This window comes from Trachymyrmex cornetzi, unplaced genomic scaffold (assembly GCF_001594075.2).
Source record: "Trachymyrmex cornetzi isolate Tcor2-1 unplaced genomic scaffold, Tcor1.1 scaffold99, whole genome shotgun sequence".
Taxonomy (NCBI): Eukaryota; Metazoa; Arthropoda; class Insecta; order Hymenoptera; family Formicidae; genus Trachymyrmex; species Trachymyrmex cornetzi.
In genome coordinates, this window is record NW_017300343.1 from 2,955,646 (window position 1) to 2,978,672 (window position 23,027).

At 33.9% G+C, this 23,027-nt stretch overlaps 3 protein-coding genes across 5 annotated transcripts; 1 reads left to right on the top strand and 2 right to left on the bottom strand.

Annotated features, from left to right (window-relative positions):
- Nucleotides 1-2,846: 2,846 nt before the first annotated feature.
- Nucleotides 2,847-8,785, bottom strand: Ube3a (ubiquitin protein ligase E3A). Its single transcript, XM_018521719.1, has 11 exons — nt 8,059-8,785; nt 7,026-7,161; nt 6,760-6,940; nt 6,268-6,633; nt 5,866-6,176; nt 5,550-5,756; nt 5,174-5,473; nt 4,891-5,091; nt 4,002-4,279; nt 3,712-3,928; nt 2,847-3,636 (listed from the first exon to the last, which is right to left on the bottom strand). Exons 1-11 carry the CDS (start codon nt 8,103-8,105, stop codon nt 3,397-3,399), a joined length of 2,484 nt encoding a protein of 827 aa, XP_018377221.1. The 5' UTR covers nt 8,106-8,785; the 3' UTR covers nt 2,847-3,396.
- Nucleotides 8,786-12,142: 3,357 nt separating this feature from the next.
- Nucleotides 12,143-15,597, top strand: LOC108770100 (sodium- and chloride-dependent glycine transporter 1). Of its 2 annotated transcripts, none has more exons than XM_018521406.1 (10): nt 12,143-12,321; nt 12,458-12,710; nt 12,820-12,978; nt 13,156-13,363; nt 13,543-13,714; nt 13,784-14,140; nt 14,322-14,531; nt 14,622-14,963; nt 15,046-15,292; nt 15,371-15,597. In XM_018521406.1, the coding sequence occupies exons 1-10, from the start codon at nt 12,277-12,279 to the stop codon at nt 15,532-15,534; spliced, it is 2,157 nt and encodes a 718-aa protein (XP_018376908.1). In that variant the 5' UTR covers nt 12,143-12,276; the 3' UTR covers nt 15,535-15,597. The 2 variants fall into 2 exon arrangements, with proteins under 2 accessions (XP_018376908.1, XP_018376909.1); XM_018521407.1 differs by having other exon boundaries at nt 15,380-15,597.
- A 3,089-nt stretch (nt 15,598-18,686) lies between these two features.
- Nucleotides 18,687-22,865, bottom strand: LOC108770099 (cytochrome b561 domain-containing protein 2). Of its 2 annotated transcripts, none has more exons than XM_018521404.1 (3): nt 22,590-22,865; nt 19,977-20,168; nt 18,687-19,764 (listed from the first exon to the last, which is right to left on the bottom strand). In XM_018521404.1, exons 1-3 carry the CDS (start codon nt 22,590-22,592, stop codon nt 19,234-19,236), a joined length of 726 nt encoding a protein of 241 aa, XP_018376906.1. In that variant the 5' UTR covers nt 22,593-22,865; the 3' UTR covers nt 18,687-19,233. The 2 variants fall into 2 exon arrangements, with proteins under 2 accessions (XP_018376906.1, XP_018376907.1); XM_018521405.1 differs by having other exon boundaries at nt 22,681-22,863.
- Between the last annotated feature and the right edge of the window lie 162 nt (nt 22,866-23,027).

The following is a 23,027-nucleotide window of genomic DNA, read 5'->3' on the forward strand; positions in this document are numbered from 1 at the left end:
ATATTACACCATCTTTTAGAAGAATTTTTCCACGTCACCATTGCGGAATTCTTTCATAATTCACTGACAATAAAACCAATGAGTATTTGGAAGCGATTTTTGAATCAATGATCAAAACGAGAATCTTATCGTTTACTAGTCTCAAATCATCTCCATCCGAATAGCCGATCTTGGAGTCTTGAGAAGCCGTGGTCACATAGGGATACCTTTGATCTCAACGTGCCGGTCACGTGATCATTCGTTATCTTAATGTCAGGGCCGAATAGAAGAAAGTATCCTATCTATTTTCCAAAGATACTTGTAGAATTGTTGATGTACGTACTATGGAGGCTGTGTTCCAAATTTACTGCCAGTACTAAAAATGCTACGGTTTACGTTACGTGCACTATAGATTTCCAGTACTGGCAGTCAATTTTGGAACACAGCCGGAGTAATTAATGCCTAGCCATCCGAAGTTGCATACATATCTGAGAAAGCATAAAAAAGAATGAGAAGAAAGCATGACCAGGCGTTTGTGCATATCCCTGTACATACATATATACGTTCCTGTCGTTTTGCATTTCATTAGATCCAAAACAAAAGCTGCGCAGTCATGCTTGCGCGACACGCATTTTTTCGTGGAGTGTCCCTACTGGTTAACTGTATCGTGTTGACTGTGGGATATAAACACTACATCTTATCATACTCTACGTGTGGTCTCTGCACCCCGAGGAGGTTATCACAGGATCCTTCGATCTATATTTATGCATGTAACCCTTTCGATGGGTCGGATATTCAAGCAAGGGCCGATTTGTAGAAGAAAAAAAGTTCGTACAAGGTCCTGTTGATTTTATGTAAATTCTACCTGATAATAAAAGGTTCATTTTGGACTTTAACACCTCTGAAAAATATAATAAAAATCCACAAAGCAATTGTTTTTTATTTAGTAATTCATGAAACTTTGAGGGGAAAGAAACTTATCTGAAATGTCATAATGTTAGCCTCCTAGAGATGCTAAATAATATTTGCACTTGATTTCGCATTCCACGCCAAGATCCTTGCATCCTACCGTTTTTTCTACAGAGATATGAGATAAAATTTTGATATTCTAAAAATATTTTTTAATTTAAGAAACTTCTATATGAAAAAGCATTTTAAGCAAAAAACGTTTTATTTAAAATTATATTAACACACCAAGAAAAGAATAATGTAATAGAATTAATGCTTTTTCATATAGAAGTTTCTTAAATTAAAAAATATTTTATTAAATAATACCTATCTCATGTGATAATTTAAATAATTTATTATTCTATTTTTTTATATTTGATATTAAAAAAAAACTTTCGCTTACCGTGTGCCAATATCTCGACAAATTTCTGGATTCGCCAATGATTGAATGGTATACTCCAACGATGTAAGAAGAGCATGTAAGTTTGTACATCATATCGATTTACGCTGAATGTCGAAATGTATTATTTGAGTGTCTTTACGAACAGACATAAAGGCCCATTTTCTTTTCCATCAAAAATGCATCTTCCAAGCTCTGGATTCTGCGATTATTCGGGTATTTGCATGGTGAAAGTAATATACTTTTACCATAAGTATTTGTAGTTGAAGGAAGTTAGGTGATACGTATTTGTTTTTTAATTTTTAATTTTCGGAATTTGAATAAATTTCTGAAATACAGAATGCAAGTGAAAACCTTCGCCTTATGGCGATTGATAGAGGAAGGTTCAAAATTTTTTCAGCTATAATTTAGAATCTTGCAGTACCAATCGTTTAGGTTTTATTAACTGTTTAAAACTTTTGTTTTTGATCCAAATGTGTGAACTGTTCCTGTATATAATCGAGAGTTAAAAATTAAATGTTGCAGTTGCTGAAAGAAAAGAATGATAGAGGAAATAATTGAACAATAATGCCCAATTTTCTGCAAAGCTAATAATGAATACAACATTTTTTCTGAGAGCTTTATTGTCACATGAATAACAATAAAACGACTGACATGTCTGGCAGCCGTTAAAGAGCTGCCTATTATAAACGTTTATACAAATTGAATTTCTATTCGATACTATTTGATCACCATCGTGACGCAAGATACGAGAAAAATGTTAGAAATTGAAAGAAAAGTACATACAAAAGCGCCACTATCCCACGCCTTACTTTACAAAAAAGGTCTGCTCAGAGTGACATTAGCTCAGTGTGTTTTGTATAAGGGTTGTTTTCGGCTTTGCAGCATTAGATGCGTTTAGGAAACTAAAGGTATGTCTAAAAATGATAACTTTGTACAACAAAAAAACCTTCCGCTTATATTAAATATCTTATTTGATATAATAAATTAAAATCAATAAAAAAGAAAGGAATTTTTTCTTATATCAATATCCATTTTACTCTTATCAGTTATTTATCATATTTAACTAGTTAATAAAATGAATAATTAGTTAATAACTAATTAAATGTTAATCAAATCGAATGTTACATATAATTATATAAATCACATTATTTTACAAATGTGTTAATTCAATTAAATATTTTCCAATTCGTTTTGATTAAAAAATTCCAATTCCATCAAAAAATTCCATTCTTTTTTATTAAAATTTCGTCTATATTCTAATTTATAAACTGAATTAGAAATATTATAACTCATGCTAAGAAATTTTTTCGTTAGAAAAAGTTTACATCATTATCATCATTCATTATTATATTCATTCTTTATTAATAATGAAACCATTCATAAATAAAATAGTATCTCAAAGTAAAATCACATAATAATTGCAACCATTGAGTTCCTGAAACGCATCCTATTTATGTCGACTATGTTTTACTAAAGTTATATATTTATTTCTATAATGCAGTTCCGTTCGGTTTTTACACTCATTGTGTGTTTTGAAATGTCCCTTGCACTTCTTCCCTCAATCATTTCGGAATGGCCAACAAAATCGGTCTTTTTTATCTATATTTCAGTAGAAAAAGTACACAGTATGGTACAAGCGATTCTTGCAGTGGTGCAAGTTTCAAAGCATTTTTTCAAGAACATATGTTTTGTACAAAGGATTCGATATTTGATTCGTTGGAATTTTTAGAACGTTAGGAGCCTTTTGATGATTTGTATTGCACATAAGCAACGTTTCCATGATTAAGCGCACTGGCACGGTTTTGGATTATATTATGATAAATATTTCCGAATAAAATAGCTAAGAATAAAATGACAAAAGTAATTGAATCTTATTGTGTACTTCGAATATCATTCGAAAGACGGTGGAAGAAAGAGAAGTGATGAAGCATGTTCATAACATGCCAAAACCTTTTGAATAATTGATTGCTTTCAATAAGCGATCTTGCAATTTTTCTATTGTACTGTAATCCGGTAACAGTAACACATTGAAGCATGTGTGTGCTATTGGTAATCTAAAAATAATATTACCTGTCAGAATCAGGACCATGTCGGGCAATGACCATCTTCAGTCTCGAAAGACCGCCGACAGGTACTCGATCGCTACCCGTAGTGAATTGAAGAAGTCTTCGTTGACTTTCTGGTGGTAAGGAATGCGCTACACGCCAAAAGTTACGTACCGCTTTGCTATCCACGGTATAGCCACCTTCGTACTCCGTAGCTGCTTCCAGCTCAGCAAAATCAAATATTTTGCTTCCACAAACGAGCTACGCGTATGTTGAATAATTTCATTAAAATAAATTTGATATAACGTATTCTTTACGCCATATCAACGATTGTACCTGCTCAATCTCTTCAGGTCTGAAGAGTAATGCGAGCGGACTCTCGTCTGAAACCATTTGGAAACCACGTCTGAAAGCGTTGAATTGTGTCTCCACGGATTTGTTAAGCAAGAAATCCGCATAGAGATCAACAAATTCCCTTTTGTTTTCCTGCGTGACATACAGCTCATCACCATTCTCTTTGAGCTCATGGAACGATAACGATCCAAACACGTCTCTATAGAAAAGATGCAATGAGAAAATACAATAAAATTCTTATTGGCGTGATAACTAAATTATCGAAAACATACCTGTAACTCACTCGGAAAGTTTGCATAAATGTCTCCGGCATGTCATCTCTCGTATACTCTATTAATTCTTTCATTGTTCGATACAATGTCGGACTCCAATCCTCTAAATCCGGAAAACCGCCTTTCCTGCCTAATAATTTTCTATAGACTACCATTGGAAAACGTACATCCAGAATTACATTATTATAAATTGCTAAACCAATAACGATGCCTATTAATGTGAACTGTGCGTCACTCTCAAATGATGTTGGATTAAACCATGTCATTTGCGTATCTTCCTAAAATAAAATAGCAATTATATCTTATAAAACTAATTTATGAACATACAAAAAGAAGTATTAAGGGGATCCTAAAGTCGTCTGTATTACCGACTAAACCATATAATTTTTGTATAACAATTACTTTTTTCCTCTCTTACTGAGTTAAAAATCCTTTTCCAGAATTAAAGTATATGAATTAATACATGTTTGTGAGGTGGAGTTTATGCTGAGAACGACAAAAAATTTCGAAATTGTGATCTTTATCATTTTTTATCCAATATGGCGTTCTAGAGCTGTCACGTCGTGATAACATTTGCTTCATATAAAAGCTATGCAATCTGTACTTACGAAATAGTAATTCAGACTAATAGTTTGCATGAAAAAATAGAGTTCTTAAAATTGCACTTAAACGTCTAATTAAAACGTAATTGTTACACAAAAATTTATGTGTATGTGTGGCATGCATGAGTGAGATATTGATGCAATGCTGTGTCAGCGACACGTAAATCGTCTGTGTATAAGTGTTATTTACAATATGACTAGTCATCTTTAGGATCCCCTTAAACACTAAAACAAAATAAGATAAAAATAAGAGTTACATAAATTTACTTGGTCGTGCAAATTCTTACCTGAGTGGTAAACATGCCAAAATCAGGATTAAATATCTCTTCAACAACTAATTGAAAGAATTCTTTAGATACACCTCCTTCGTCAACGCCTTGTTCTCCCTCAAATTCGACGACTAATTGCTTTTTTAAATCAAATGGATGTTCCATTGCCACCATTTCCAATTCTACCAATGCGTCATCTATTAAATGATCTCTTCGTACCTGTTTAAGTTAAAAACAAAATTCATACTAATCTTTTTTTCCAAAGTTAATTACCTTGTTATTCATCTTCGAATCAACAAACCTTTAATCTGAGATATGGATTAGTTGGTTGCCCGACAACGGTTTGCAAAAAGCTCATACGTCGTTCGCTATACATTCTGATACGATTATCGTAATACAAGCCCAAAGTTTTAGTAGCCGGCGTAAGAATAAAAGCGTAATTCATAAAGCTAAATTTCTGTGGCTCTTCGCTTTTGTAATAAGCGAAATCTTTGTCCATTTCTATGGCATCGCTAAGTGGCTCATTGTAAAAATCAGTAAATGGTATGAAAGGTTTACGTGCATCCAGTGCAGTAATTCCTAATTCTGTCGCTAGTGGATCCTAAAATATATATTGCTCTTTTATTTATCGTACAAAATAATGTATACCAGATTAAGCTAATTAACAGAGATGATACCTGAGGGATCTGTCCTGATATTGCTGATCGTGAAGTACTTTTATCGCTACTAGCTGGTTCACTTTCGTCGCTCAAAATTAACTCAGGAGGATCTAATTCACCAGCCAACATACTCGCGTAATATAGAATTTTCATAACTTTCGTAGGTGCGGTAATAGTGTCTGCATCTTGGACGCAATAATCACGTGTGAAGGATCCTCCAATTACCTTTAACGCGATATCAAAAAATCTTTTATGATTAGGAAATAAACATATTTATTGTTTTAAGACCTAAGCAAGTGAAATAGATGCTATCGACAAAGTCGAGAAAATGTACCTTGACAGTTATGAGTTCTTGAAGTGCTTGCAGGAGGCTTGGAAGTCGTGATTTGCAATGCTTGGCCCATACGCGTGCTAACTTGGCTTGGGCCAATACCGGTACACAGCTCAACGCTTTACACAGCATATGGAGAGCCAATTCCAAATATTCGCTATTTCCGAGCATTGGAATTTCAAAAACAATGAGAAATACGTTTAACAAACTATCCATGCTGTCCCAACGTACCATACGAAATACTCTCAGGTCTAATTCTATATCATCCGCCAAAGTGACTAGCGCATTGACCAGAGCTGATTCAAACACCTCACCTAATAAAGTGTAGGGAAAAAATATTTATTTAATTTAATTAGAAAGAGGTATCGATGTTAAAATAGTATTTAAAATCGCATTTATTCATACCTGGTAGAGACCAAAGCGCTTCAAAAGCTCTACGGACCGATGGTAAGTCAACACTAGTATCGTCATAATTAGGAACTGTAGGTGATGGATCACTGCTATCTTCTTCTTTATCTTCTCCCTGTAAAGATCGTACCGCTTCTTTATTCAAATCCGCAGGTGGCCTTAACAGACTGTCTGGTGCTCGTTCAAGAAGTGCCGTCAAAGGAGAATTACTTTTCTCAGTCTTTTGGAAACTGAGACTTAATGCTTTTCCAGAAGAAAACACTTCTCCCAAAGTACGAATTAATAAAGAATATGAATCTTCTGCTTTACATTTTTCTATAATATCCAGAAGCTTAGCTTCCGTAAGATACGATTCTTGTTTTCCTAATGAAAAATGAAAGTGTTATTTGTAAAGTGTTAAAGTATAATTGGATAGTTTTGGATATTGCCTGATATAATAATTAGACGTTTTGCTTTAAAAATTAAAATTTTACTGAATCAAATAAATACCTTCATCGGAGCTTGTAGAATTAACACTTTTTACAGGTAGACTCTTAGCTAATGACGTTTGTCCAGGCTCTACAGTAGTTCGAGCAACTTTACTGGGTTGTGTACCATCGCACAGTCTTGCTTCTTGTGAGAATAATTGTATCGCTTGTGCGGCTGCTTGATTTGGAGTAAGATTAGTTACCTAGCACGAAACCAAACAAGGTACACAAAACATTATTTAATTTCTATTATAGTTTGCTGTAGACAATTGGATTTTGAAGTCATACTTTGCCACTGGAGGCACAATGCTGATTGTCACAATGAGGATTTCCACATCCATCCGTGAGTTGGTAAAAGTAACGTTCGATGAGCTTCTTTGCAGCTGCGCGCTTCATGTCGCTGCAAGGGCTCTCAGCTCCTACCCTACAAAAATGATAGTACAACATAAAATATATGTAAATTAAATCTTTAATACTTTCTACTGCACGATTATAAGTGTACTTTATATTTATAAAATTTTATTGTTCAATATGTTCCTAAAAAAAAAAAAACATTCAGTTTTTATGTCTGTCGTTTCTCATGTCTATATAAGAATATCTAGTCATCGGATTTTAGAAGATATTATTGGAAATTGATCAAGCAAAGAAGAAACTATTAAAGAACAAATGTAGAATAATTCCCTAATAACTAGAAAAAGATGAAGAGTAGTTGAACCGAAATTACGATTAATCTACATTGACAGAAATGAACATAATTCTTAGAATTGGAAAAAAAGATACAAAATAAATTAAAGTTTAAAGAGATTAATCTACATTGTTAGAAATAGACATAAGATGATCAGTGTCGTTGCACCAAAACAAAAGCGCTAATAATAGACAGCCTCACGATTTCGCGATCTCACATGACGAAAGTAAAGTACTACGTTGCTGTAAACAAATCTTTTATACGAACGAGTGAGAATGAGAGAGACGGAGTGGCGGAGCGGGAGAAGGAGAGATAAAGAAAGGGAGATCGTGCCAAGGAAGGCGAGAGAAAAGACAGAAGGCGGCAAAGAACTTCCACAATGTTTCACGAGAACATCTCGATCCGCCGATCGTATCGATTTTAACACGCGTACGAATCGGAGATGTTCGGAGTACCGAGCATCTGTCTCTCACGATCACATAAACTCTCGGAACAATCCGCTGTCAAACACGCGACGACACGCTACTCCCCGCGAAAAAGAGCAAGCATTTCCTTCTTTCTGATATTTTTTTTCTTTTTTTCTTTTTCCTCTTTTACGGGGCGAACGCTAAAGGACGCAACCAACTCTCGTGACACCTGGAAACGTGATCTTCTCCAGGGTCCCCCTGACTCTTGGCGCTCATAGACCGTAAATCGTCAGAATTTTGCCTGTTTTGCTCGGCGACAGGAAGCTGAGCCGTGGCCACCGCGAGCTCGTCACCGCACTCCAAATCCGATCGTCGCGCGCAGCAATTATCGCCGTTTACGCGACACGCCGGGGTCCCCGCCGCTCGCCAGTCTCGGCACCACAAAAGTTGGATTTCCGCGGAGCGAAACGTCGCACAATACTCGTCTGTCCACCGTGTGTGTTCTTTAAACGTCGCGTGTTGACGACGGTCACGTTCTTCACACAGCAGACAAGGGATACTTTTCAATACGTCAGAGAGACACGGCGCGAGGGGGAAAGAGGAGAGGAGCAGAGGAGAGAGAGGGAGAGAGAGACAGAGAGAAAAAGAGAGAGAGAGAGAGATAGAGTTTAAAGGCAATAGAAAAACATAAGGAATGAAAATAACGAAGAACGAAGCACGCAGGATAGAGAAGACAGATGGATGGAACTGCGGGAGAAAGGAAGAGGGAGCGAGATCGAGAGAAAAAGAGAGATTCTTAAAGGGAAAATATCGATGTCGAGAATCCGAGTGTTTTGGAGGTTAGGAAAATGGACGGCTAAGTTAATCGTCCCGATTTATGCGACGGGGACTCGACGCGAACTTTAATCGGCTCGCGAAAATCAGAGAATTCGCTCGAGTAAAAGAACAACCACCGTCTTCTTTTACTTTCTGTATCTACTGACGTCTACCGTTTGCGATCAGCACCAACGGAGCCACGAGTTATCGCGGTGGTGCACGACGACTCTCGATCCATCGTGATCGCGCGCGATCATTGTGACATATCGATTTCGCGATTTGTCGCGCGATTTAAATTTTGCACACGTACACATTATGAAAGATTTATGATTACAATTATAAGATAATTTGATGTATTATGTGTTTCTAATAATTATATGTATAATTTAAATATATCGTATTTTATTATTATACATTTCTTTTAAATATATGTATTATATTATTACATATTATTTGGCCCGATTCCACAAATGTAAGAGACTATTTATGTTTTAATACTTCCAAGAATTAGAACAAGTTAAATAAATTAATTAAATTAATAAATAAATAAGTTAAAATAAATTAAACTCAGATTAAAATTAATCTTATACTTGAAAAGTAAAGTAATTTGTTTCAATATGTTTTGTGACAAAAAGAAATAAAATATTAATTATTTAATTAAAAATTTTATCTTTAACTAATTGTAATCATTTTTTAAAAGTCTATATGTAATTATCATGATTGTCATTATAATTATTAACATTCACTGTTACGATAATTACAGACAATTGTACAAATAATTACAAAAAATTATACTAAATCTTTGTATTAAAAAAATTATTTATTTTTTATATTAATACTGTATTTATTTATTTTTTCCGTTAAAAATATACATATTATATATTGTTCATAAAATGTGCATATGCGACTTGCATGAATACTCGTATTGTTTTACTACAACAGGATTAGATCGTTTCATCAGCTCATTGATCCATGGAGACCTTTAATATTTTCCATCACACTTGAAATTCTCGTAAAAAGACGTGACAGGAAATTACTGTCAGATCGGATTTGTTTAAACAAGTATCAAATCAATGGAAAAAAAATTTTCTACGTGCGTTGATGTAAAAGTAATACACGAAAAGAAACGAATTGCGAGAATAACAATTAGCACGCAAGAAAGATCTCATTGCTCATTGTTCAGGAGAACCAGCGGGTTCTATTTGATGACAATTACTCATCGGAAATCAATACGCCGACGACTTTCTGTGAGAAATCAAAGTAAATTGTTATCAGTTACGTAAGGTGATTAATGGAACACTAAATTATGCTGTTCTTTTTAATTGTTATGCACTTTCCTGGTATTCTGGAGTTGCCTAGAATTTATTCAAATGAACGATTAACAATTACAATTTTTAATCAATGATTGATGAACAGTTTTCTAATCATGATTGTCATATTTATATATATATCACCGAAAAACTTAATAAATTTCTCATTTTGCATTAGAAGGAAATTAAAGCTAAACTTTTAACCGCTAAGAAAAGTTTTTAATCTTCTCTCTTATACTCTATTCTCATTATTAGTATTAATAGAAATGTCTAAAAGAAAGTCTGCAAGTGTCAGTAGACGATGAAGTACTTAGCGATCGAAAATCATGTCAAAACCGATCAGACAATTTTGCTTTTTAGCTCTATGCCTCCCACGATCAACCCACAAGGATAGATGCTAATCCTACATCATTCTCCCTGAGGATAAACCTGAGGCAATCGTATGTTATTGAGAGGATGGCCAAAGTGAGAGAGGGTGCAAAGGTTTAGAGCACAGCAGCTCGCAGGAGCAGTAATATCGATCGATCCGGAGTGGAGCTCGACAGGTCTCGGTTTCCTAATGTGGGGGCGAGAGAGAGAGAGAGAGAGAGAGAGAGAGAGAGAGAGAGAGAGAGAGAGAGAGAGAGAGAGAGAGAGAATAGGAGAACGGGAACGAAGAGAGAGTGTCGAGCAGGGTTGAGTTCTCCGGAGAGGCGAAGAGGGCATGTAGCTAAAGCTCTTTTATAATCAGACTATCAGACAGACAGGCCAGTCAGTTGCCCGGGCACGGATCGCTCTCGCGCCACTCGATCAGTCTTTCACTTATCTTTATTCATTCGCCTGTGTCTATTCGCCTCTCGCCTTCTTTTTTCTATTCTTTCCGGTCTTGTGCCCTTCTTCATTTTCTTCTTATGTTCTTTCTTCCGGATTCCTGTCCTCTCGTAACTGCGGCTCGGATCTGCCACTCATCGGCCTTGAAATAAGTATAGTGACAGTGCAAGTCTGACCTTGGCGAGTTACACTGTTAAGGCTAACAGGTAGGTCAATGCTGTCGGCAGTTATCAACTATATGATAACCGGCGTTGTTCAGCCTGTTCTCGAGCGGTACTTAAGCGGATATAGATATGAACGTACGGTTTTGGATGATAAAGATTGATAAGTGTTATTTCAAATCGGGATTCATGGATGTATGACTGATTTGTTCATTTTTATATTAGTCATCGTTCAATTTTAATGTTAGTCTAAGTGATTCTTTGTCCGAAATCGGGATTAAAAAATGACAAAAGGAATGTAAATTGTATAAAGTTAAAGTTGGTGAATCTGAACTTTAACTCAACAGATTGATTTGATAAAAAAATATAAAACAGTCTTTCTTTAATGTCGAAGAGTTTTTAATGGGTTATTAAACAGAGAGAAAAAGAATATAAAAAAGAGACACATGTTTTTTTTTATTATATAATTGGATTTTCAATTAACGTGCATGCTTGACATATGCAAAGCTTTTTTTTATCTGTTATTTTTGTATGTCTTTTCTTATTGATGTTTTTTTTTTATTATCTGCATACATTATTATACCGATACATTCAACGCTAAATTATCGAATATAAACGATATTAAACGTGTAATTATTTGTTATCAAATGCTAATTAAAAGCCATAAATCAACCATAAAGCAGTTAAAATTCGATCATATAATTAATTTTTTGCATTAGATTTCTAAAAAAAAGGTATTTGTAAAGTTGATATATAAATACTAAGTACATAATTAAATTTTTGCGAGATTCACTCTGGATTTAAAATTCCAATAAACACGTGCAATATTGTTTGTAGTTTATTTTTCTTTGACGAATAAGACAAAAACACAATTTTCGTTTAATTCAATCAAAGAAAAAAGTTTTACCGTTTACATGTGTATGTATTAGTTGCGTGATTGAATGTATTTATGTAGTGTTAACGCGATAATAACAATTAGAGTATGTATAATTATTGTTTAGTAGTGTACAGTGATTTTGAACATAGAGATAATAAAAAAGGGTGCGAATGTATCGCTCGTAAGAAAGTGTTTGCTTTCTTGTAGTCTTTACGATGAATGAAGATAGGCTTTTGTGTTCAATGGTAGATAAATTTAATGAAGCTAAGTCAGTAACGTAATCAGTAACAAAATAGTATTCAATGAAAAAACTTGTGTACACAGGGCAAGAAATGGATACGTAAAAAGTTCGCTCATCAAAGAAAATCAATAATTTACATTGAATTTTATGAGCACGACTTGGCAACCATGAGAAAACGAAGAAATAATTAATGTCACGGAGATACCATATCAAAAAATCATATGTTTAAAGAATGGAAGAAACATCTTCAAGATTACGTCCTTACGTGGACTGGGATGTAAGCAAAATTCACATTAATAACTTAATAAATACTTTTAATTTTTACAGATAGTATATCGCGCGGACAAGTATATCGTGTAAAAGCGTTTAAAATTGTTAAGTATAATTAAAATATAGTTGTCGATTTTTTTTAGAACGAGGATAAATATTCAATAGCGAATAGTCAAGCACCCTTGCAGGGTGGCGAAGACGAACACTCGAAACGCGGAACCTGGACAGGAAAATTCGATTTTCTTTTTTCTCTTTTGGGATATAGCGTAGGCCTCGGAAATGTCTGGAGATTTCCGTATCTTTGCTACTCGAATGGCGGTGGTGCTTTCCTGATACCATTCATCGTGATGCTCATCACCGCCGGATTGCCTCTTATGTTCATAGAACTTTCCTTAGGTGATTAAAGAAATCAATGGAACACTTTGAGATTCGTAGTACTATTTTCACTGTCATGACATATATGTATAAATATATATATATATATATACTGTTTTTTATTCTGCAGGACAGTACGCTAGTCTCGGACCGGTGGCGGTTTACGAACAGTTTTGTCCTTTGTTTCGTGGCTTAGGATATGGAATGGTTCTCGTTAGTTCCATTGTCATGCTCTATTATAATTTAATCATCGCCTGGACGCTGTATTACATATTTGCCTCAGTCAATGGTTAATAATAATGTTAATATGTATAGGATATTCTGTGCATCATCTGATTTATTGATTGATACAAAAGTAATAAATTTGAACAGCTGTTTATAAATAACACTGTTTGCGAGTAAAGACATATTAAAAATAGAAATTACTTTTTTCAAAGAATTATTTGAATAAACAAATTGTGCACAGGTGATTGGAAGTTACCCTGGAGCAAATGCGAGAAGGAATGGAGCACCGAGGATTGCTTTATGCCGGACGTTGCCGAGACTTGTGTCTCTCAAAATGCTTCTTACTTCAAAGGAAAATGCCTCAATTCAACTCAAATGACTGCAATAAGTCTGATCATCGAAAATGTAACCGGCGCTATCAGAAAACCGCCATCCGAGGAATATTTTCAGTAATAACATACGTCGTATAGATCGATGTTTTTTAATTACGTTTTGTCCAATCTATTATTACGGGTCTTGTTAGTTTAATAATTTAATAATTTAATAAGTTTTAATAATTAAAAATTTAATTTTTTTTTATTGATATTTTATCAATATTTTTATTGACAGAATATTTCTTTGCGTCTAGTAATCATGTTTTGGGGATCAGCAGTGGAATCGAAGAAACTGGATCAATTCGACCGCCTATAGCAATTAGCCTCTTTCTGGCGTGGTTCATTGTGTTTCTTTGTTTGAGCAAAGGCGTGCAAAGCTCAGGCAAAGTCGTATACTTCACCGCTCTTTTTCCATATGTTGTTCTGGTATGTTCACAATTTTAACGTATGTGATTAATTTAGTGTATTTTAAATAAATAAATTGCTTTTTTATAGATTGCCCTTTTTATTCGTGGAATTTTACTTCCTGGTGCTAAGGAGGGTATACTTTTCTATCTAACTCCTGATTGGAGGAGACTCACATCCACAAAAGTATGGGGAGACGCTGCCGTTCAGACTTTCTTCGCTTTGAGTCCAGCCTGGGGCGGCCTGATCACTTTGAGTTCTTATAATAAGTTCACCAACAATTGCTACAAGGACTCTTTAATCGTGACAATAAGTAACATCGGGACTTCCTTTTTTGCCGGCCTGGTGATCTTCTCGGTAATCGGCTTCCTTGCTCATGAGCTCGACGTACCAGTGGCGTCGGTGGTGGATGAAGGTCCTGGGTTGGCGTTTGTAGTTTATCCAGAGGTGATTATTGATTTTAGTCTTCGATCAAATCAACCTCGCATTTTTTCCCCATAGATTTTCAACATCATTCTTGTGTAAAACAGAATAATTAGACAAATACATTTTCTCATCGGTTTATACTGGTAGGTGTTCGAGTACATGTTTCAGGATCACCGACGATTCTTTGCATAATTATGCGTAGATTGTAGCTCGTCTGCCGGTCGCACCCATCTGGTCGCTGCTATTCTTCATCATGCTGCTCACTTTGGGCCTCGATTCACAGTTTGCTCTCATGGAGACCGTCACTACAGCAATACTTGATAGTGTTCCGTCATTGAGAAGCTACAAAGTTTGGGTCGTCCTAGGGGTTGCGGTGTTCGGATATGCTGGTGGTATCATTTTCACGACCAATGTAAGTTTAAGTTATCTTCAACAACTTCATTTCATTGATGTAGAATTAATTTTTAATTTGTTATTACGAAAACTGTCTTTGTCTCTTTAGGCTGGCATGTATTGGCTGCAATTAATGGACAAGCACGCGGCAAATTCGTCCGTTTTGTTGATCGCCGTAATCGAATGTGTTATTGTGGCATGGTCGTACGGTGCGGATCGCTTTTTGGATGATGTTCAACAGATGATCGGACCTCGAGGCCGTTTATGGAGATTATTCTGGAAATGGATGTGGAAGTTCGTCACACCCGCGGCATTGTTCTTTATCCTTTCTTTTAACTGGGTGGTGTATAAGGAGATCAAATATGGAACTTACATTTATCCGATATGGGCAGAAACATTAGGTTATCTTATTAGTAGACTTCCCGTTGTTGTAATTGTCGGATTATTTATGGTAAGTTGAGACGTTCTTCTTAACCTTCTTAACTAATAACACAACACATTGACGAATATTATATGAAAAGTTATGAATACAGGATCAACTAAAGGGACGACGTTGGCGATCATCTTACGATAATGATGATAAAGATGATAACGATGAGGACGACGACGACGACGAGTTTAACGATAAGGAATCTTGCCAAAGAACGAAAAAAGAAAAGGGCAAAGATAAGAGAAAGAGCATATGGAACCGTATAAAGATATTGATGCAGCCAACATCCAAGTGGAGACCAGCGTCGCAAAATTCTTTGACGCCTTCCAGAACTTTGACGGCTTCGTTAGGTAACGATTCTTTATTAACTCAAATGACAATGATTTTCAACGTTGAATTATAATGTTTATAATATTAATATCTTGAAGCAACCCCAGAAGCGTATGACTCGGTGCGAGATACGATTATTTTGATGAACGGTCAGCCGATGATGCGACCACCCAGCGTCATTCCATCTGCTCAGAAACTCCCCGGACCGTCGATTCTTAAAAATTCTAGTAAAACCGATCTGATTACCTCACAGCAAGTGTGACGCGACGTTCGTTTTACGTCCGATGACGATACCTCAACAGAATCATGCTGAAGATATATAATATGCCCAACATAAAGTAAGCTTATTTTGACATGAATAAGCATTCTTATAATGTTAACAAATATATTTTGTCAATCACGATTGATGCAAATTATTTTTTATTATTTGATTCGATTTACAAGAAGTATAAAGTTTTGAATTTTCATAAACTCGAGTTTTATTAAAAATTGTATAAATTTTATTGGGCATGATCTTCACGATCGATTGCATTCACAAGAAATGAAGGAAATGATATATTTTTTAACTATATACGGTTTACTAATATTTGTAAAAAAATCCTTTATTCTTTTATGAGAAATTAAAATTGCAATATATACTTTGCACTGATAAAGAAGCTAACATCTATCAAGTGATTTCTTGATATTGATAGCGGAGCTTAAATAAATTGTTGATATTAAATTTTTAATGGCCAAGAGATGTTACAAAATATAAAACTGTCAGTACTTAAAAAAAGTTGGAAAGGATTGTAAAAAGTGACATATAGAAAGTATTATTATTATAAAAGCGAATATTTTATTAAATGTCTACTAAATATAATGAAAGGTATCACATACAAAAAAATTATTGTTTCACGATAGAAAAATATTTATTTCTGAAAATTGGACCGTTTTCATTGCGAAGTAAATATAAATTACATGTATATACGTGAAAACACGTTTATAATTACATTTCGCAAATAGAACAAAAAAATTAAAGAAAGAAGTAGGCAGTGTGAAAAGATAAAAAGAAGTCGAGACATACTCGATGTATATTTCTTGATAATTGTAGATATAAATGTCTAGAAATATATTGTAGATAAATACTGTGGATACTTCTTGTAGATATAGATTGTCCAAAGAGATTAGATATTAGATATTATAGGTACGTATCTCTTTTCCAGTGAAAAATGATAACGAAATCGATGTCGAATCGACGTCGATTTGACATTGATTCGATGTCGATTCCATTATCATTGCTCACTGAGTTGACGTGTAAAGACATTCAGGGAATAAATTAGACATTTTGAATACGATAAAGAAAACGATAATAAGAAGTACCTACAAGGAAAATCGCGAGATCTATTGTAACTTGTGGAGAAGAAAATATAGACTTAGCAATGAGTAATAATTCATAACGGGAAAAATCGCGATCTTTATTTTTATGGAAAGTATTTTTTGGATAATTTTAAGCTGATAATCTAACAGATGATTTGTGTCTCAACTGACATCTTGGTAACTTTTTCAAGGAAAACTTGACTCCGGATAAGTGGAAATCTTTGTAAGTAAGAAGAGTGGCCTTAGCTCTTTGAAAGAAATTTTGCATACGACGACATGAATATCTATGATATCTATATGCCAATTATTCCAAGCGTATCTTGCTTGGAATAATCTTCACTTTTACCGCGTAATACGCCACGTCAGAAAGTCAGTGTATACTAATCTTTGCACTTTCATTTTGAGTGCAAGATATTTTTGAAATTTTTATCCTGTTGAATCTTACGAACTAAATGGGTCATAAATCGCTTAATGCCTAGAAATTGGCAGTTGACAAATCAGATATCAAAAAAATTTTTATTCATAACGAGAATCAAAAATAACTTCAAAATTAGGAATTCAAAGACTTTAGTGGTAGAGATAATAGTAAATGTAAATGGCTCGAAAATTAAAGAAATTTATGACGATTTTTAAGCCATTGCGAATAATGCACGTCGGATTGTAAAATTGAACATATATGCTGTCACGTATCTGAGATATTAGCGAGCTTGAAGTAAAAATAAATGAGATAAGAAAAATTTATTTTAATAACCACGTTTTAAGATCGCAAAATTTAAAAGTTAGAGCCAATGTTGTATTGTAAAAGTGCCGTTAGATATACACATATGACTGTTTTCCTCCTCGGCAAATGTTCCATCAAGCCATTTAAACGTTCAATAACTTAATGTTTTTTGCACATCATGCACCGGTTAACTAATGTGATGTGACTTCCTACACAATGATAGTAAAAGTATACCTCACTGTATGAAATATTAACAATTAATATAATGTTTAGTCACTGTTGTTGATTCCCTTATCGGCCAAGTGAGATGATTGACTGTTCTAATAATAAGTAAGATTATATAAGAGCAGTAACGCGTTACGAATTGTGATAATACGGTGATGACACGATGATATCATATCAATATCAAATCAGACAACAATCAACAAATTAATTATTTCGAAAGTAATTTCTTCAAATAAGTCACCATGTTGTGATACTTTGTACCTTTCGATAATATCAAGTAAAGATTTTTTAAAGAATTGGAAGAAATGGATAAAACAACTAAAAGTTTTCTTTTGCGTTACAATCATATTAAATACTTAAGAATCTGTCATCGCGGTGATGGTTACGGTTCTAATGTCGTTACGAACAATCAGTAGAGCGAACAGTACAAATTAATGTGTCCTAGTTGCAGCATCTGATAGAAAAAAGATGTTTTCTTTTAGGGGAAGCCTCATTTCTTCACGAAAGAAAATAAATAGAAAAGGGAATTTTTTTTTTTGTAGATCCGCGTGAGGGGAAAGTATTTTTTTACATAAATAACAAGTGGCATAAATATTATCATTAGAAGAAATATTTCTGTAAAAAGAATAATTTTATTGTAGAACCAAACATGATATTTTAGTTGTGTTTAATGTAGAACATGCTGAACGGCGTACAATTAGGATACAATTAATAATGCCTTGAATGAATATATATACAGTATTTTAGGAGAAAGACTTATACAATATGAAGAAAGATAGAAATGATTATATCGTACATGTGTCTTGAATAGATAACAAAGAATATATGCATATGTTGACGTACTACTTCATAATTGAAGTAGTCTGTTTAAAATTAAAAAAAAATAGAGAGAACTGGATTCTCTCAAAAGATGAAAGTTATTAACAATAGTTTAGAATAATGATTCCGTGTTAATATATATACGTGAGTTATACATATATATCATGTACCCATACAGTACAGAATTTGCAGCAATATCGCTGCAATAACGCTGCAATATTGCAGCATTGTTGCTGTAACTTTTGTGCTGTAGGGATATAAAGATATTGAAAAATATAAAATAAATATGTTGTGTTATTATATATGTACATTGCGTTATAAAAAAAATATATGTATATATTACGAACACATCCACAAACATACTTACATATGCATGCGTGAGCATATGTGTAAATTTGTGATGTGTAATAAACACATGTTGTGTGTCATCAATAAAGTGTTGATATACATGGCCATTAGATCTCCATTGGCTTTCGTTACAATTGATTTCTAATACGACACCTCCTTTTCTTCAATTCATACAAACAACATCCCTGAAGGGACCGACAAGGTATAACATTCAAATAACTGGGATTAATTCTACAATCTTTGGCTTTTCACCGTTCCGTTGGATATTTTACAAAAGCTGCGTCGAGAATAATTAAGTCATTCGCCGAAACTAAACTTCATAACCGTTAATCCTTTAAGCAAAACTTAATCAGTTTTATAATTCCGAAGGCAATTTAATTTTTCACCGATCGATTGAGTAAGCATTTTACTTCTGGACTGCAACGTCGTTCGTCCGCGTTTCGACGTGATTAAATCTTCTTTTAGATCTCTATCAGACTTTGTCGACAGGCCTTACGAATCGCTCGAAGGTGGTCCGAATACGACTCTGCATCTCGAAATGGTACCGAGTATCGGTTTCAAGAGTATGAAGAAGCCCGCGAAGAACAGCGACGCGAACGTCAAGTCTCTTCCGGTGCTGGTACCACCGGAGTTAAACCACCAATGGGTGTAGGTTCCGGTGATGAGGGTAGCCAATAAAAGAATGGTTACGCTGATGCCACCGCAAGCGTGAGCAACCTTGATGATCACCGGCCTTATGCGTGGATATATCCAGACGGTGTTGTTCGCCAGGACTCCGAAAGTAGCAGTCAGGAAGGATAGTATAATCGTTGTTAAGCCCAGCTGCGAGTGAGGTGTTGCAAAATGGGATCTATTATAGTTGACTTTGTTAACAATGATGATAATAAAACCGATCCCGATTAGGGTCAGGCCGATTGTGTGTAGAATCCAGTGTATTGTCACTCTGTTACGCCTGGGTAGCTTCCAAGCGATGTATGCTTCACCGGAGACGCTGAAGACAGCCTCTGTGATTAGAAGACCGACCTTCGCCACGAGATGGAGAAATATTAAATTTTTATACAATCTTGGAATAAAAAGATTAAACGCTTTGTTTAATTATTAGACTTTAACTGATTATTATTATCGTGATAAAATACATATATAACATCACACTAATTGACTAGAAATTAAATTGACTGTTTCAATTTTTCTGAAAAATATTCAAGAGGTTTTCTTTTATTTTTTCCTATACTTACCCCAACAGACATACAAATCGGATGCCAAGAGAAGAAAATGTAGTTCCCAAAGGCAAGTACCAAGATATAGATGACTGGAGCCACGAGTAGAAAATGCGTCAGTATTGAGAAGCCGAATGTTATGGCGCTCGGCGGCCCTTTGTTACTTTCGTTACTCATATCGAGAAGGAAGCGATGATATCTCTTTGATACCTGACATAATAAAAAGAGATTTTTACTGTTAAATTCGTAATGTCAAACTATACCCAATTTGAATTATCTCTAATTCTATAGATCGTTACTGCTTCTACTGTATATGTCGTTAATTGAACTGAAACAATGTTAAACAATTTAACTTGAAAAAATGTATTAAATTGTGTGGACTCAAATTTAGTTTATTATTTACTAAGATAATATGAATGTTGCTTACTTTGAAATGTGCTTTCCAGAAATGGATTAATTTACATTTTGACACACATGGAAGTTAAAAATAGAAAAAAACATACGATTAAATAAGTATTTAAAAATTAAAATTAAGCAGCAAGATATCTTAAGATTTAACAAAATATTTTATAAATTTCTCCTGTCACATTTCACTTAGAATTTTTGTATAATATTATTTTACTAAATATTTTATCCCATATTCCTATTATATATGTGAGAAGGGGAAAGATTTTTTGAGAATCGCAGCCAGGGTCCGAAAGAAGTTTAACTCAGCGCTGCTGGGTAAGCGTAAAGTTCTATGGACGCTATCTGTCTTTTTACGTAATTCCTTGTAATTATTACGAGGCTCTGAATGTACGATGCGTGATTCATCTTTAATTGTACGGTGCGATTTCTCGCGTCTTCCAACATATACATCTTTCAGTCTTGTTATCTTAGTTTACCCGCTTGAATTTTATACTTGCACATGTACGCGATTACTCGATTAAGTATGCATAAATAAAAAAAAGTAAATCATATGTATTCATAAATATAAAGGATAAACTTTTTATCACGCATGTATAAAGCTTACTAGTTCTAAAGGAACACACAATATCTCTCATGTTATATTTTACAGACGTAAAAAAGATATCAAATGATTTCCGCTACAACTGGAATTTATATTTTAAAAAGTAATTTAAAATAATATTTATAATATTATGATACAAAGATATTTACGAGATGTAATTTGTACTGTGTTAAATTAACAAAAGGAGCTACTTACAAAAAATACTATTACTTCTTACAATTAGACAAACGATACGTGGTAAGCTAAACGAATGCTATAATGTTAACCAAGAAAGATCGAGGCATTAGTTAAGCGATAAAATTCAGACTCTCATAACAATTCGTTTCGTTAATGACTTGATAACCAACGATAAGAAATGCTCGTTGAACAACGAAACAAAAATGTCACTTAATCCGCAGTATATTGTGGAATGTAAAAGTACATTTGTAGTGCCCTTGCATTCCAATGATTATGTAAATGTCAAAATTACAACAATAATTGCGAAAAAAAAAATTCCGAAAGAATTTCTTTTTAATGGAATTCTATATTGAGAGAATACTACGTTAAAATTATTACTTTTAAGTTATTTTTATTTATATGAAATAAAAAATTCGTTAGATTCTTTTTTCAAGAACAAGTTTGCAAATATTATTAAAGATAATAATAAATTTTTCTTTATTAAAAAATGTACACCTTTTTCGGCATTATATTAAGAAATGAAAGATCTTTTTCTCTAAAAGGATCAGTATTAAAAGGATCAGCATTCATAAAAATTATTTATAGAAAAGTCTTTTGCATCATTATATACTTTATTTTTAAATCAATATCATAAAAAATAAATAACAAATAATATTAAATTAATACATATCTATTAATTATAACAATAATTTTTCACTTTATTTCTGTAGCATGTTATCTACACAATAAATATTTATTTTGAATTCACACAACAAATATTTATCTCGAATTTACACGAAAAATATTTATCTTGAAATGATACACATTTTTGATATCTGCGCTTTTCACATCATTTCTATTTGTATTTATTATTTGATGTGACCTTATTATGAGAAATCTTGTATGTACGAGTATATGTATGTATATATATAAAAAATATCACAAGTATTATTTCAATTATATTCTTTATGCAAATTTAAAGTCGACATTTTTTAAATAAAATTCTACAAGTAAATAATTGTTTATACTTTGCGTCATTAAATATTTATATGATGTATCCTTAATTAACTAATTTTATATCAATAAACTAATTAATTAATTTTGTGCTAGCAGAGTTCATTAATCAATTAATCATTCAACGTTAATTAAATAATTAAACAACTCTTTTAATATATAATTTACTTGACATTAAACGAAGAATATTATATGTTATAGTTTGCTCGTATTTACTAACATGCTTGAAAATTTCTTTGGTGATTAATCACAATTGGAAAATTATCAATTTCGACAATAAAGTAATTAAAAGTAGATACTCGCGAGAAACATCAAGTATACATAGCGTGATGTTATGTCATTAGGCAATCTAATTAATCTTCTCGTCTCTCTTCTTTTCTAAAATAACTACTACAATAATATATATATACTACAATAATAAACAGTAATAAATGTATATATATTATATTCACCATGATGTTTGACACGATAAGGACCAAAGTCACGCTTATGCTACAACAATTCTTACGAGAAAGTCATCGAACGATAACTTGGTTGACTCACCGCGTGAACACCGTTCGACTGCTACATAAAGTTGTCGCCGGCCTTAAAAGAGGAAGCTTCGTAAAAAAAAAGGACTAAACAGGAACCCTCTCTCGAGCCGTTTCGATCGGCGCGGAGCAGCTAATCGAGTAACACACGCGCGCAATCGCGTTCGTGACGTGACTGAGCGTCTGGAATATGGCGATCTAGGCTGTGGATCCATGGATCATTATCGTGGCGTCGCTGGCCGATGAGGAAACATCGCGGTCGGCCTTGCAGTGTCGGAGCGTATGGCGTCGCCAGACCAATCGCCTAGATAGAAGACACTTGATGGAATCATAGCCCTCCGTTCTGTCCTCGAAACAAAA